This window comes from Schistocerca serialis, chromosome 10, assembly GCF_023864345.2.
Source record: "Schistocerca serialis cubense isolate TAMUIC-IGC-003099 chromosome 10, iqSchSeri2.2, whole genome shotgun sequence".
Lineage (NCBI taxonomy): Eukaryota > Metazoa > Arthropoda > Insecta > Orthoptera > Acrididae > Schistocerca > Schistocerca serialis.
Window position 1 is genome coordinate 168,533,682 of NC_064647.1, and position 16,746 is coordinate 168,550,427.

At 38.8% G+C, this 16,746-nt stretch overlaps 1 protein-coding gene across 3 annotated transcripts in view; it reads left to right on the forward strand.

The window, feature by feature from the left end:
* The window catches only part of LOC126425114 (acyl-CoA:lysophosphatidylglycerol acyltransferase 1-like), an 88,085-nt gene that overhangs the window by 52,050 nt on the left and 19,289 nt on the right, over positions 1 to 16,746 (forward strand). For all 3 annotated transcript variants that reach the window (XM_050088044.1, XM_050088045.1, XM_050088046.1), the window contains 3 exons: positions 2,676 to 2,890; positions 3,410 to 3,546; positions 13,689 to 13,909. In XM_050088044.1, the coding sequence (XP_049944001.1) occupies positions 2,676 to 2,890; positions 3,410 to 3,546; positions 13,689 to 13,909 (573 nt within the window). The remainder of the gene's footprint in view (positions 1 to 2,675; positions 2,891 to 3,409; positions 3,547 to 13,688; positions 13,910 to 16,746) is intronic.

The following is a 16,746-nucleotide window of genomic DNA, read 5'->3' on the forward strand; positions in this document are numbered from 1 at the left end:
ACTTAGAATTATTCCATATGTGAGGTCATAGAGGGACGTGAGAGTTTTTGAGGGGAAGTTAATTCACAGTTTTATTAGTTATTCAAGAATTGTGAGGGACATTTTGAGTCAGCTGTTGCGAATTTGGCTGTCAGTTAGCATTTCTGAGATAACTACTAACAACAGAGTTGTCTTTTAATGAATAAACTATCATAATTAAAAGTAATCCCTTGTGTTGCTTTGCTCGTTTGATAAAATCACCTGCAGATACAATCAAACAGTGGAAAATCCAGGATGGAATGTAACAATATTATGGGAAGGAAAGAGTTGTCACTCACCATATAGCAGAGATGCTGAGTCACAGATTGGCACAACAAAAAGGTTTTCACACTTAGTGCTGTCAGCCAGTGGCCTTTGTTAACAATAGACACACAACTCTCTCTCTCTCTCTCTCTCTCTCTCTCTCTCTCTCTCTCTCTCTCACACACACACACACACACACACACACTGTTAATCCAGAATTTATATATAGTGTGGTTACAGTTGCTTGAGACTGCAGTCGTGTGTGTGTGTGTGTGTGTGTGTGTGTGTGTGTGTGTGTGTGTGTGTGTGTGTGTGTGTGTGTGTGTGTGTGGCGCGCACGCGCGCTCGCATTTGTGAGTCTATTGTTGACAAAAGCTGTTGGCCAAAAGCTTTAAGTGTGAAAATCTTTTTGTTGTGCCTATCTGCGACTCAGCATCTCCGCTATATGGTGAGTGGCAACTTTCCTTCTCATTATATTGCAACTGCAGATACATTTATTTATTTATAATGCAGTTACGAAGCCTGCAAAATACTTTATAAACTTGACATTTTTAGAGTTCTGTACCTCATTTATTGGTGGAAATGGAATCCTTAAGAGATCACTTCGTTGTACATCTGCCCTTTCTGTCTGTCAATCAGGCCAAATGATAAGACCTTTTCTTTCTCCCAAGAACAGGTAGAGGGATCAGGTTGAAATTTAACATATTTGCTAATGTCTACAGTTCCGTGGAGTTCGTAAAAAATGTAAACTTGTAAGTCAGTGCCATCAAAAGTTGCAGCCATTTGTGTTGCATATTTTGATACTCACAAATCAACTCGTCAAAACCTATATGGTACTTCCTGCTGATCTAGAATGATGAAATTTCAGAAGAACCAAGGTCGCACAGTACAAGTAAAGGAAAAAAAATCCAAAAATTTTTAATTCGTAATTATATCACATTCTTTTCCATTTGTTGCCTGTCTGCCTGCCTTCCATCCGTATGTCTGTCTGTCTGTTAAGACCCCTTTTTCACAGGAACAGTTAGAGGTATCAAGCTGAAATTTTTATCACATAATAAGATCTATAGTCCCTTTCCACTGTAAAAGATATACGCTTCTAAGTCGATATTATCAAAAGATATGGCCATATATACCACATATTTTGATACGCGCACCAAGCCATTGAGCCGTACAAAGTATAACTGTTATCTACAGGATATTTCAAAATTCATGTTACACAACTCTGGAGATTGTAGAGGGGACTTTGTAGATCAAGTCTTACGTAGGAACACATGTCCGGAAGCTTCCTCCAACAATACCACAGAGTGTAAATAGTTATAGGTGCTGGTGCCTGTAAATGTGTGTATATACAGGGTGATACCTTGATATTACAAACCTTTTGGGATCATGGAGAAGGATAAGTGTTTCAATTTGAGGTAAGGGTCCCTGTACTGGAAACAGAGAGAGTTGAAAGTTATAAGCGAAAACTGTTTTGATACCTCTGACAGTGGAACACATATATGTATTGGTATTTTTGTTGCTAGGATTGTAGAGTACTCAACTGTCAGAGGCAGTAGTATGGACCAAAACAAGGACAGAAGTCTGGTAAACATGGGATCTAAAATGCGTGCCTGTGGAGCTACGAGCACTATTCGTCTTCACACTGTAAAATACATCTCCTCTACTGAACAGCTCATAGCTCTTAACTTATGTATTTTAGAGCCCATGCTTACTAGATATTTTTTTCTTGTTTTGGACCATACTACCATCAGCCTTCCCTACAATCTTAGCAACAACAGTACCAGTACATGTACTCCACTGTCAGAGATATCAGAATGGTTTTAGCTTAGAACTTTAAACTTGTTTGTTTCTGGTATAGGTACCCTTGCTTCAAATTGATACCATCTCCATCACCCTTCAAAGTTTGAAACATAATCATGGAATTATCCTCTATATACATGTATTTACAGGTGCCGGTGGCTGTAACGTTGACCTTCTTTAGTGTAGTTGGACGACATTTCCAGACATGGATTCCTATCTAAAACTTGATCTATTAAGTCCCCTCTACAACCTCTTGAAGTGTGTAACATGAATTCTGAAACACACTGCACATAAATAATTGTGTCTATAGAACACTCAGAGGACGAATGCTACATGCAGTTGTCAATTTCTTTCAAATGGGAATAATTTTTCAGCAGTGTGCAATCAATCTCTAGGCAGCATCTGATGGGTCAAAATCATTTAAAGTAAATCAGATTGTGCATTTATAGCCCCCTCTCACAGAACAGTTGTAAAAATGGAATGGTCACTAGGAAGACATTAAATGACATATTCCAGGAAATGAAGAAAACTCTATGTTTTAATCAGTAAAACTTTGTTGTTATGCTTATGCAGTATTTACTTTTACTTTCCAGTTGTGGAGCAAGGTGACGATATCCAGACGTGCCTCGAGGAACGGACGTTGGTGATAGCAAATCACCAGTCGACTGCTGATGTGCCTTTGCTTATGGCAACGTTTAATGCTAAACCAAATGTCCTGCCAAACCTCATGTGGATAATGGATCGTATCTTCAAATATACCAATTTTGGTATAGTCTCCATCATTCACCAGGATTTCTTTATTGTTTCTGTAAGTGGAGGGAGAGATATTGCATGGCATTTATTGCAGAAAACTGAGATTCGAGAGAGAGAGAGAGAGAGAGAGAGAGAGAGAGAGAGAGAGAGAGAGAGAGAGAGAGAGAGAGAGATTTCTTTATAATGCTGGTAATAAAACTCTTGGCATTTGTAGTAGAAAATAGTGATGAAACACATTAATGACCTCCAGTACATAATTTTATGAAGATTACATATGCACTATAGGTAAAAATGCTTGTGAAATTTTCCCTGAAACCAGCAGGCTCAAAAAGAAGCAGTGAAATTACTGTTAATTGCAATTCATTTATTTTGGATGAATCGTGTTTTTGGAATTTGTTTACTTAGGCAAGAGTGCATGTTTGATGCCATATATGAAAGACCATTTAACAAGGTTATTTTCTGTGTTGCACTCTTAAGGATTTTTTTATCTTGTATTGGTAATGAAGTTAATCCCAAAACTGTGTGGATAGAGCACATCAAGTAATCTGTAAACTTAACAGAAATTTCTCTTTAGGGAAAGGAGAAGCGGTTGGAGTCACTGGAGGGGCTGAGGCGGCATTTGTATGAGTCGTACATTCCACGTGGCCGCAAGTGGATGGTTCTCTTCCCAGAAGGAGGCTTCCTGCGGAAACGCAGAGAAACAAGCCAGAGGTTAGTGACAAAAATAATGGTAAATACGGAGATCTATTTTAAAAGTTTTATTGTGCCATGAGAATCAGAAACCTATCTATATTAACCCTGTTCCAAATATAATTTGTGCTGCTGCTGGTGGTATTAGTGAAATAGAATAAATACAGCGTATTGTGTAGTTAACTACATTTAACGTGGAAGTAAGAGACTGCTTCTTCGTCATCACAGGTTTTATAGAGTACAAATAAATCTCAGGGCCTTGCCAGAGGACACGTCCTTAATGAAAGCACTTTCTATGCTGGATGTGAGAAATGCGAGCTTCTGTGAGGCTGAGGGCTGTGCCGGCTGTGGCTTAGCTGGGAGCAGGGTCACCTGAGCTGGGTAGGCCTTGGCAGAGGAGCCGTATGAAGTGTTCCCCACAAAATAGTGGGTTGGGCTGCTCTAAGTGGTGAAGCGGTGTAGAAGAGGCTACTTCCTGAGGGGAGTAAACCCTTACAAGAGAATCAGCCAGGTTGGAAGGCCATAAATTTGGAGTTGCACTATCCTATTATACCTTTGTAATGCGCCAAGGTGAATTCAAAAATATTATTGGCAAGCTACATAAAAGAAAAAGGCAGACAAAAACATGCATTTCAGAAAGAAAAAGGACGAGGACTTAAGTACAGTGGGACAGATAAACTTAATAACATGAAAGTCAAAAGTGTATCCATAAAAGAAGGGGAATTACAAAAAATAATAGGAGAAGAGATGATACAGCAGTCATTAGAGAGACCAAGAAGAAAACGAATGGAACTTGTGATACATGAAATTACCCTATAATATATAGTGGGGTAGAACACTGTCAGAGAGTGCAAGCTGGATTTGCTGTGCTAATTAAAAAAATTTTGGAAGAACAGACTGGTAAGCTATTTGTGGATAAATGAATGGTTATACCGTTTAAATCAGAATATAACAGACTGGTACTCTTTTGAACTAAACAGAAACAAGAACTTCCCGGCAGCAGATATCTTGTACCTATTAAAAGTACAGTAGATACTGACTGAACAACCAATAACTAGTGCTTTGTGACAACACCACATACTACATAGCTGGCCATACTCGACAAAAAAATCAGGAATAGTTCTGGAGCACGCTAGAACATCCTTCCTACAGTCTGAACTTGTAATCCTGTGATTTTAATGTATTTGGGCTCTAAAGGAAGCAGTCAGAGGACACATGATATGGCGACAACACTCCTGTCAAAGTATTCGTGCACAGCTGGCTGGTGTCACAGCCACGTTCATTTTACAAAAATGGGATCAAGAAATTGTGTATCTACAGGGAAAAACACATTTCCTGTTCAGGAGACTATATAGGAAAATAAGTGTGCATGTGTGATTTTTTTTTTTTTTTTTAATCTTAAATAATTTTTTTTTCTTTAAATTGCTGGTTTATATTTGATCCACCCTCATACAGATAAAAAAACATGGTATCAATGTGTTGTGCTGCGGTCTTCAGTCCAGAGGCTGATTTGATGCAAAAGAGGATATAGTCTCAAGAGTAACAATAGCAGGAAAGTTGTTTCTGAAAACAAGAGAATTGTTACCATTGAATAGAAATTCAAGTGAAGGGAAGCCTTTCTGAAGGTATTGCTCTGGTGTGTATCTTTGTGTGGAGGTAACATGTGGATGATAAACTGTTCTGACAGGAAGGGAACAAAAGCTTTTGAAATGTGGTGCTACAGAAGAATACTGAAGATTAGATAGGTAGTGTGCATAACAAATGAGCTGGTACTGAATTGAATCAGGGAGAAATAAATTTATGGTGTAACTGGAGTAAGAGAAGGGATTTGTTGATGGGCACATCCCAAGGCTTTAAGGAATAATTAATTTAGGAATTTCAACAATATGTAATAAAATCAGGGAAAAGCAACCACTCATTTATAGCAGGTGAATGTGTGGAGCACAGAAACAAATATCGGAAAACAACATTCACACTAGCTTTTGAGAACAAGCTCTTTCTTTAGCAAAAGCACACACGTTCGCGCACACTACCATAAAGTTGTTGCAAGCAGGTGCATGAGGCGATGGAAGTGAGAAAAGGGGTGGCGAGGGGGGGGGGGAGAATGCAAGGAGGGAGTAGTGGCAAAGAGGCAGGCCCCGGACATATGATGGCCACACGATGGGCGAAAGGAGTACAGAGGGTAAAGCAAAAAGATATGTAGGAAGAGGGAGAGAGAAAGGAGGAGGAGAAGAGGGAGAAAGGGAAGATAGGGAGAAGAGAGAGTGGTTGAAAAGGTGGTAGGGAGATATAAGGAGGGAAAGAGTATGAGGAGAAGACGGTGCATGATCCGGATGGTGGAGGTGTTATGTGGACATGAGAGAAGGAGAAAGGTAAGGTGAGGCAGAGGGAACAGGTTAGTAGAGATTTAGGAGAGGGGAACTGCAAGACCACAGAGAATGGTGGCAAGACAATACTCACATGTGTAGTTCAGAGAAATTAGTGTGGGAAGGGAGTATCCAAATAACTCACATAGTGAAGCAGCTGTTGAAGCCATTAGAGTTGTGGTGCACAACATGTTCACCAACCAGATGGTCAACTTTGCCATTTGCCTTACTTCGGCAGTGGAGATTTGTGCAAGCAGACAGTTGGTTACTTGTCAAGCCCACATAGAACGCTGCATAGTAATTGCAGCGTAGCTGATACATAACATGGCTGCTTTCACATGTGGCAATGCCTTTTTAATTAGATGGTAAATGCCTGGAGTGGACTGCAGTTGGTGGTAACGGGTGGGCCTGTGGGCAAATCTTGCACTTAGGCTAACCGCAAGGGAATGATCGGTGGGATGTATACCTGGTCCGGGGAAACATGTCACTTGGCAGCTTGCGTATCGTTGGCTATGCTGCGATTGTGAGGTTGCAATAGCTGCCACTGTACACAGCCACAGCTCCGAAGTACATTTTGAAAATGTAAGCTACAACCAACGTTTATATGTAAGCACAACAAAGTATGTTTTTCTAAGAATGGAGAGAACGACGATGGAGACAAAGCCGGGAAATATAAACACCCAAAGTTAATGACAGTATCTATGAAAAGTCATTCCAAATTGTTACTGTAATAGCTGCATATAAAACATCATATAATAATGTAAACCTAAGCATACCAAAGAACACGCTATTTGTACTCGTTGAAAGAAATAAAGCAAAACATGCAAAGCCTACTAAGTTGCAGAGAGAAAGAATAAATTCTGTTAACATTTACACTCACCAGTTTCCGATGTCAGTGGCGCAATCCATCCAGTTCTCCTTCACTATCATTGGAATCGGTGCCAAAATCATTGTCTTCATCATCATCAAGAGTAATCTTTAATTGTTGGTTTTCGTTTATGATTCCATCTATAGTCTTAGCTTCTCTTAGGAGTATAGCGGTGTGGTCTACTTTCTTCCTCCATGAGGTAGTGTCTACAGTAGTAAGACCTTCACATAGCAGTCTTTCCACTTCTGTTATTGTAAAATTCTTGTAGTTACTTCTAATGTATATCTTGATATGATTCCAAATCAATTCACTTGAGTTAAAATGGCAGTGATGAGGCAGTAGGCTAATTACCATGTGACACTGTTCACTTGAAATTTCATCTACAATGTATTTAAGCATCACAGGCTTATTTTGTTTTACGAAGGAATGTAACAACAGTTTTGTCATGCTCATATTGGCAGTGATGTGTCTCGCGTGCAAACAATGCGCCCAAGTTTCTTTACAGTCACTAGTGGTGGGAGCTTTGTTTAAAATCAAAGAATGGTACGGTGCAATGTCCTTCGCAAACACTGTAGGAACACTTAACTGAAGCAACAACTTTTTAAACCACTGTAGAAACTATGAGTGGTCCATATCTCCATATCCTCTTGATAGTCACCGGTTTTTCTCAATCGAAAAACTAAAAGTCCTTCAGGCACAGAGACGTTTGAAGATCCTGCTTTTTCAAGTAACTGTTTTCTTCCACCTATCTTTTTAAAACAGAGGCCTATACTTTTTAGTACCATCTTAAATGACATTCCCCCTCCCCGGGGCAAAGTTCACTTTCTTTTAAAGAAATTAGCAACTTCGCTGTTGTGGGGTATTCTTTTCTTCTATAGTATCTGTATATGTGCCGAAAAATTGCGTCAGATTGGAAAGAATCAATATTTGTAACTGGATGAGGCTACTTTTTCTCTTTCCAGTACTTAAAACACACTGTATTTCACACAGGGGCTTTGTTCCACACTGTTTACTTCAGTGTCTGGTAGGCCTTGAAGTAGCACACTTTCCTTACAACCGTTCTTTGACTGAGTCGTAGAGTTTTTGAGGTACGCTCTAAAACTTTATTGGCAGAAATCGATTCATTCTCATGAATGGAAACAAATGCTTTTTCTTGCTTGTAAAACTCGCACATCCTCTGTAGCAATAAGCTTGACTATTTAATGGCACTCTACGATGCAATGGATTGTCACTTGGTGAACATCGTCCTTTTGGTGACATTGTTTCGTAAACAGAAACTGTAATCGAGGTGGTAACACAACACAAAAGCAGGCAGTTACGCACTAACATCCAATGTTTACACAGAAGCCAGCAACATGGGAGCCTCGATGCCGGAACCTGCTTTTGTTGCGGTGTTGTTATTGGTTCAGAAGACACAGCACCTCACGTTCCTCAATTGTTGGTTATATTGCCAACTGTATCGCATTTGGGGAGTGACCTTGAAGCGATATGTTTGAGCGGTTCGTGTATATAGAATTGGGAGTAGGATTGGAATAGGGATGCACAAGGATATTCTTTAGGTAGGTGGGCAGCAGAACTCCTCTTTGAGACATGTGTGTAGGATTTTGGTTTAGTAATAGGGAGAGTGGGGGCTTGAAAACTGCAGAGGGAGACCAAGGCTTGTCTATAGTAGATGGATTTAAGTGTGTACAGGTTGCAGTAATTATGTAGAGATGAAGAGACTTGCATGCAATGAATTGGTGTAGAGAGCTGCATCAAGCCAAGTCTTCTGCTGAAGATGACAAATGTCAAAGCTATTTCCACATCAGAAGATTAAGAGGCACAGAGTTCAGCTTACTGTGAAATTGGAATCCAGTCATCGAGCTTGCAGTTTGTTACACAGATGAATGTGTGTATATGTACCAAATGTCTTCTGTAAGTTAGTAAATGTAATTTCAACCTGAGTACCTCTAACTTCATGATCTTGCCAACAAACTGAGTTGATTGGTGGTAGTGATTTGTGTTGTTGCTGTTTTGTTGTTGTCAAGGAAACATAAGATAGCAATGTTTACAGCAGTAGAAAAGAAGCTAGATCAGAGTGTAAGAGGAATAAGAAATCAGTGGAAGGAAACTTGGGAAAGTTGTATAAATGGTTTAGGGAAGGAGAAGTGAGATGCTGAAGTTTCACTTTTAAAGTGGTTGATAAAGTATGTTTTCTTCATTGCTACATTGTATGTGCACAAGCTCATAATTGTCTGTACATCTGACGTAATTAATAGTTATAGTATGAATTATAAGGTTTGTCTGGGGAGTAATATCACTTAGTCTATAAAAACTATTTTATTTTTGAGAATGGTACGCCACATTAAAATTCTTCAGAATGGGGCCCTCATGATACAATATTTTCTGCCTGTGAGTTTTCTGAGATTTGTAGGTATTCTGGAAGGCTTGTGTTGGAATGTCCTTGAGAGCACGTGTAACAGCAGCTTTCTTGCTGTCAGTGACCCCAAAAAATGTTCTCTTTAGATGATGTCGTGGGGGGGGGGGGGGGGGGGGGGCGGCAGAGTGAGGTCGAATCTGCTGGAATGAGGTCAGTACTTTAGAGGGGCCACCAGAGCAGCAGTGCCACATCATTTGTGACCAGACAGTCTCTCGGTGAGGAGGCAGTGTGGCTGTACACATTGTCTTGATGAAGCTTCCTTGGACTGGCAATGTGTGGTGTCATGTGTACGACGCTGTTTCTGCCTTTTGAGTGCTTCCACATAAAAGGCAATGCTGTTGTTATGTCACCCAAGTACAAACTTGTGGTGGATTATACAACTAGAACTGAAAAACACAATGAGCATTGCCTTCATTTATAGCTTTGTTTTGTGTTGTTGTTGTTGTTGTTTTTTTTTTTTTTTTTTTTTTTTTTTTTTTTTTTTTTTTTTTTTTTTTTTTTTTTTGCACAGTCACTTTTTATGACATTTTTATTATTGATTTAGGCACAAGTGGTCATCACTGGATATCATTAGTTGCATTTGGTGAACAAACATTCATGCTTTTACAATGTTTGTTCAACGAATGCTGTCCCTGTAGCATCTGAAGGTAGCCATTGTGAGCTGACACTGGTTAAGACTGCATCATAAAAAGTGGTTGTGTCAAAAAGCCAACATGCACTGTCCTTACGTGACATGCTGAAAGCTTTGGAACCAGCCAGTCAGGTAGATGCAGTATCTCTTGATTTCTGAAAAGCATTTGACTCAGTACCACACCTACATTTATTGCCAAAAATACAATCATACAGGCTATCAGTTGAAATTTGTGGCTGGGTTGAGGACTTTTTGGTAGGGAGGATACAGCATGTTATCTTTGATGCATAGTCGTAGTCAAATGTAGAAATAACTTTGGGTGTGCCCCAGGGAATAGTGTTATGACCTTTGCTGTTCATGTTGTATAGTAATGACCTTGCAGACAGTATTAATGCTAACATTAGGCTTTTTGGAGATAATGCAGTTATCTATAATGAAGTACTGTCTGAAAGAAGTTGCATAAATATTCAGTCAGAACTTGATAAGCTTTGAAAGTGGTGCAGAGATTGGCACCTTGCTTTAAATGTTCAGAAATGTAAAATTTTGCACTTTGCAAAATGAAAAAATGTAGTATTCTATGATTATAATATCAACAAGTCACTGTTGGAATCAGCCAACTCATACAAACACTTGGTGTAACACTTTGTAGGGGTATGAAATGGAAGGATCACACAGGCTCAATTGTGGGTAAAGCAGGTGGTAAAATTCAGTTTATTGGTAGAATATTGCGAAGTGGGATCAGTTTACAAAGGACAGTGCTTACAAATCACTCGTTCAACCTGTTCTAGAATATTGCTCAGGTGTGTGGGTACTGTATCAAATAGGACGAACGGTGGTAATGAATGCATACAGAGAGGGGTGGCATGAATGGTCACAAAGATGCTGAAGGAAATGATCTGGAAGGAACTGATGTGGGAGGACCAGGCGCCTTTAACACTAGGAGTACCACACGGGTCATATTTTACTCACAAAGGTTTGTCGAGTTCTCTGCACCAGTGCCCTCGTATCAAACGTAAGCTTAGACAGTTCTGTCCACTCCATTGTCCGTAAATATTTCCAAATATTTAGAAATATATTTAGAATTCTAAGGTGAAATTGTTAGTTCTGATGTTTTTGTTTTTTGAGTGCAACAAGCAAGAAAACACTCGGATCATTTTAGTCACATGCTTAATTTTAGAATATTTTATAAATACTCGGTACATACCTCATTTGTCTGTAAAAGTAGTTTTAGAACTCTCAATAAACAGTATGTTTTGCTGCTGTGGTGATCTTTTTATAAAGAAAAAATGTGTAACATTGTTTTATTTACTTGTTTTAATGATGTTTAACAAAAGTTCGTGCAATTTATTCTGTTAAATTTAAAATAAAAAGAAAAGTTTACTCCTGAAAATTTATTTATGACAATTCAGTATTCATTTTAGAGATCAAATTATCCTTCGGTTACAGTTTAGAATCTTCCTGGACATATTGTTAACTCAGATATCAATAAAAAGGTGGTTTCCTACTTCAGGTCAAAGATGACCCACATGGTACTTCAAGAGATACAGTGAAGTCTAGTACTTCTAGTGTTACCTAACATCACTTATCCTTGGACAACAACATTTTTTTAACAACAGGTCCCATTTGAAAAACATGTAGGAAAATTGAAGTTAATTTGCCATTAGAAAAACGAAAGCATTCAAAATGGTGAATGAGACAGCAGTTGAATTACTATAATAATAATAATAATAATAATAATAATAAAATTCAAGAAATAAGTCCTTAGCAATATTGGCCTTTTTAAAATTTTTGAATTAAACAATTCTAAATAAACAAGAAAATTAAAACAATTAAAATAGTTCAATATTAATTTCTTCAAGACATTAGGCAGATCTCCAAGAGGTTTACACCAAAAAATTTACAATAAGACTTAGAACAAGAACACAATACATTTTAAACGTTACAGGAAAAATTTCTTGTGTGAAGGCAGTTAATCAAAGGGCTCTTAGCCGATGACAAAATTTTTTTACAATGCAAGTCAGATAACATAAGAAACTTAGCTTGAGCACAGCCAGCCAGAATGCGCTACTGCAAATAAATAGCAAGCTGCACTAGTTAATGCTCAAGAGCTGTGCACACCAGGCAAGCCAGGTTCATGCAGCGAGAAGCTGCCGACACAGAACTCTCTCCCAGCAACTTAGTAACAGCTGTTAACAAATAAGATAGATAAGCATCTGATTGGATTATACTAGTAGTAAAGTTATGGTGTAACCGTGATTGCGATAAGTTGGTATGCCCTAGGAAGTAAGCTCCGCTACCAGGGAAATATAGAAAGAGAACTGTAATTTCTTCTAGGAAGGATTACAATATACAACTCCCTAGGGTTTTACAAGTAGCCGGAGCTCACAACATGCTTAAGGGGGTCTGGATAGTAAAGATACCAGAGATCCCATCAACTTCTAAAATATTGTAAAAACAAATATTATAATTTAGAAACAAGTGTTTTTTTTTTTTTTTTTTTACATAATAATTTTCAAACGGACACAGTTTTAAAAAAGAAAAAGTAGGTCAGGCATAGGCCATAGTTATGCATGACAACTGGACACATTACATAACTATAGCAACATTTAACCATGGCAAATTTTTTGAGAGAGATTGTTGGCCAGCAGATTAAGACCAAGTTACTTCAAAATCACACAGAGCAGGCAGGACAATACACTAGCCCTAGAATCACAGAACCAAATAATAAAAGCATGCATGATGATGACTGAATGAACATAAACGTAAACATGAACATTCAGTCAGACAACTCATGGAGTGGGAAATCCATGCACAAAACTAACAACTAGAGGAGCATTGTATAAAACTGCTGATCTTATTTTTGCAACAGCTGTTTAGGAAGGCAAAGACCTTGAATGATAAGTTGAATGGAATTGATCGTGTCTTGAGAAGAAATTATAAGATGTATATCAACAAAAGTAAAATAACGGTATTGGAAAGTTGTCGAATTAAATAAGGTAATGCTTAAGGAACTGGATTAGTAAATGAGACACTGAAAATAGTTGGTGAGTTATTCTGTCTGAGCAGCAAAATAAGTGAGAATGGTAGAAGTACAGGTGATATTCAAATACAGACTGGGAGTAGCAAGAAAAGCCTTTCCTGAAGAAGATAAAATATTTTATCATTGAATATAAATTGAAATGTAAGGAAACCTTTGCTAAAGCTATTTGTCTGGAGCAGTGCCTTGTATGAAATAGAAACATAGGCAGTAAATACTGCAGACAAGAAGAGAACAGAAGTTTTTGAAATTTTTTGTCTTGCAGAAGAATGCTGAAGATTAGGTGGGCAGATCAAAGAATGCTGAAGGTTAGGTGAGTAGATTATGTAAAAAATTAAGAGGTGGTGAATCAGGTTTGTGAATGGGGTGGGGATTTATCACACAACTTGGCTAAAGAAAGAAATTGATTGATAGCACATATCGTGAGGTATCAAGGAATTGTCAATTTGGCAGTGGAGGGAAGCGTGTTTGGGGGAGGGGGCTGGAAGGGGGGGGGGGGAGGGAGGGGGGAGTTAAAATTGTAGATGAGGACCAAGGCTTGGATACAGTGAGCATATTCAAAAGCATGTAGGTTGTAGTAGCTATTGAGAAATGATGAAGCTTTTACAAGCTAGACTAGCATATATAGCTAAATCAAACCAGACCTCGGACAGAAGACAATAACAGAAACCACTACTTTTCCAAGTTAACAAATAAGTATTAAATGTTGTTGTAATTGTCAGCATAATTATAAGAGAAACAATTAATTTCTCATTTTTCAGAGTCCTATAATGTGGTTTTGCTTTTGAATCCATATGTATAATTCTAACAGAGATCTTCACTTTCGTGCATATAAATTTCAGGTACGCTCTGAAAAACAACCTGCCCGTCCTCCAACACGTGTCGCTGCCCCGAGTGGGCGCCCTCCAAACAATTATCGACGTGGTGGGTCCAGTGGAGAGTGCGAGTGTACGCCAAAGTGAAAAGAAATCAGATATACCCAACTCTATAGAGAATGATGCAATGGCTACAGTTACTTCTGACCCTGCTGAAATTCTGGCTGCATTGCAGACATCGTCAGAAGGTGAGCTAATGCTTCTGTGGAATCTGATTAACAAGCCTTGCTCTGTGGGATACAGCAAATGAGGACACACATTAAAAAGCTTGTTTACAGCCTTAACTCTAACAGACTGATTTTGACTTTTAATTTCCCTTGCATTATAACATTCCTATTAACCCTACTAATGATCGGCGCTACCAATATTTTTATAACATGTTACTGTGTTGTTATGATTGTAAGATTGTGAACTTACAGTGTCTTACAAAATAGATTAGCATTCTGAAACAATGCATTATTGTTAGCTGTTTACGACACGTGATAATTTGTAGCAGACTGGGACTCGAATGTGGGTTTCTTGCTTACCACGAGAGGTCACCCTAACCACTTCAGCTATCTGAACACATCTCCATACTACCATGTGTCTGGTAGTCAAAGCCATTATGCTTGCACAATTCCTGATTCCCACGCAGAGACAAATACTATGTCCCCATTTTAACCCGTTGAGACGTGGGTACATCTTTGATGGATACAGTGCCTCTGTTTTCCCCGTGTCTGTATTGCATGTCTGAAGGAACAGACACTGTCAACATTGAAATAACCGGTGTGATGATGCCTATATATTAAAATTACTTGATATATATTACATTCGCACTGACATACGTGGCTACTACAAATGATACATTCATTTATAAAGCTCTATATTTTTCGGTGTATTACATGTACTAGTATGACTGATGCTTGAATAGAACCATAAACTCACAAAGTTTGTATTTTGTACTCTACAAAAGTTTCATGAGTGCTCGTCTGGGCACATGACACATGTCCAAGTGGTAGTAAAGTTTGTTCCATACAGTATGTAGCAATATCCTGTCAGCAGTCATCACAGCAGTATTGATGCATTGTTTGAGTTATTCCAGTGTTCTTGACAGTGGGGGTATGTAAAGATAGTCCTTACTGTATCCCCCGAAGGAAAAAGTCACAAGGCATTTGGTCATGCAACCTGGGGAGCCAAAGGAATAGAGCCACATCATCTTCACAGTGGTGCCCTACCCAACGGAAGTTCGTCATTCAGGTAGCAACAAACATTTATGCTCGAATGAGCGGGACGAGGTGCCTCATCTTGTTCGAAGATTGAATTCTCAGACTCACCAGTTAGTTGCGGAAACAGAAGAAAAATAGCATGTCCAACTTCATGTGTGACATTCCTCAGAAAACATTAACCTTTGTCAAATCTCGTTTATGCAACACAATTTCTTGCTCCCACACTCACATTGTGGTGATTTATCTTTCCAGCTAAATGGAAGGTTGCTCCATTGCTGAATATCATCTTGGAGTATCCTCAAGCGCTTCGTACAGGGTGATGCAAAATTGAAGGTGCTGGCCATAATCTTCTGATTTTAATTGTTGCATGGCCTGCAGGTGTATGGTTTGAAAAGTACTTGCCATTACAAAATCTTCCGCTCAGCTTGCTGCAGTATTCCAAATTTGTGGCTTGCACAGACTGCTGTTAGTTCTTTTGTGTTTACAGACAAAACTAGTGTCTGTAAATTGTCAGTACCAATGTACAATCCTCTGCTTATTTGGCTGTTCTTTTCTATAATTCCTTCTGAATGCACTGTCATAACAGGTAAACATCTCACATACGAGGGGCGTTTGAAAAGTCCATGCAAAAATAAAAACTACTTACGTGTTTGGGGTAAATCTTTTTTATTTTTCAACATAGTTTTCTTTTAGACTTATACACTTTGTCCAACGCTTTCCTAATTTGTTGATCCATTCCGAATAATAGGAATTGTACAAGTTTACAAAATAGCTATTAGTTACTGCAATCACCACCTTCTTTGAATAAACTCTTTGCCCCACCAACCATTTCTTCAAATTGGGGAACAAATAGTAGTCCGAGGGAGCCAATTCTGGAGAATAGGGGGGATGTGAAATCAGTTGGAATCCTATTTCCATTAATTTTGTGACCACAACTGCTGAGGTGTGTGCTGGTGCGTTGTTGTAATGGAAAAGCGAGTTTTGCAGTCCAATCTCTGGCGTTTTTCTTGCAGCCTTGTTTTCAGATGGTCCAATAATGATGACTAATATGCACCTGTAATAGTTTTACCCTTTTCCAGATAGTCAATGAGGATTATCCCTTGCGAATCCCAAAAAACAGTCGCCATAACCTTTCCGGCCGAAGGAATGGTCTTCACCTTTTTTGTTGCTGATTCTCCCTTGGTAACCCATTGTTTAGATTGTTGTTTGGTCTCAGGAGTATAGTAATGTATCCACGTTTCATCCACAGTGACAAAATGATGCTTAAAGTCCTGCGGATTCTTCCTGAGCAGCTGCAAACAATCCTTGCAACACTTCACACGATTCCATTTTTGGTAAAGTGTGAGCAATCGCAGAACCCATCTTGTGACTAGCTTTCTCATGTCCAAATGTGTATGCAAAATATTACGTACCCATTCATTTGAGATGCCCACAGCACTAGCTATCTCATGCACCTGAACTCTTCTATCATCCATCACCATATCATAAATTTTATCAATGATTTCTGGAGTCGTACCCTCCACAGGGCATCCAGAACGTTCAGCATCACATGTGCCCATATGGCCACTCCGAAAATTTTGAAACCACGTATAAACTGTTCTAATCGAAAGTGCAGAGTCACCGTAATGTCTATTAAGCTTCTCTTTAGTCTCCTGAGGCATTTTGCCTTTCATAAAGTAATGTTTAATCATCACATGAAATTCTTTTTCGTCCATTTTATGACAATCATTCAACTTCCTTGATTCACACGAATGCCAAACACAAAGAAATAGACCAATATGGCTGAAATTTGGTGTGCGTTCTTTCCAAAGATGCTACTA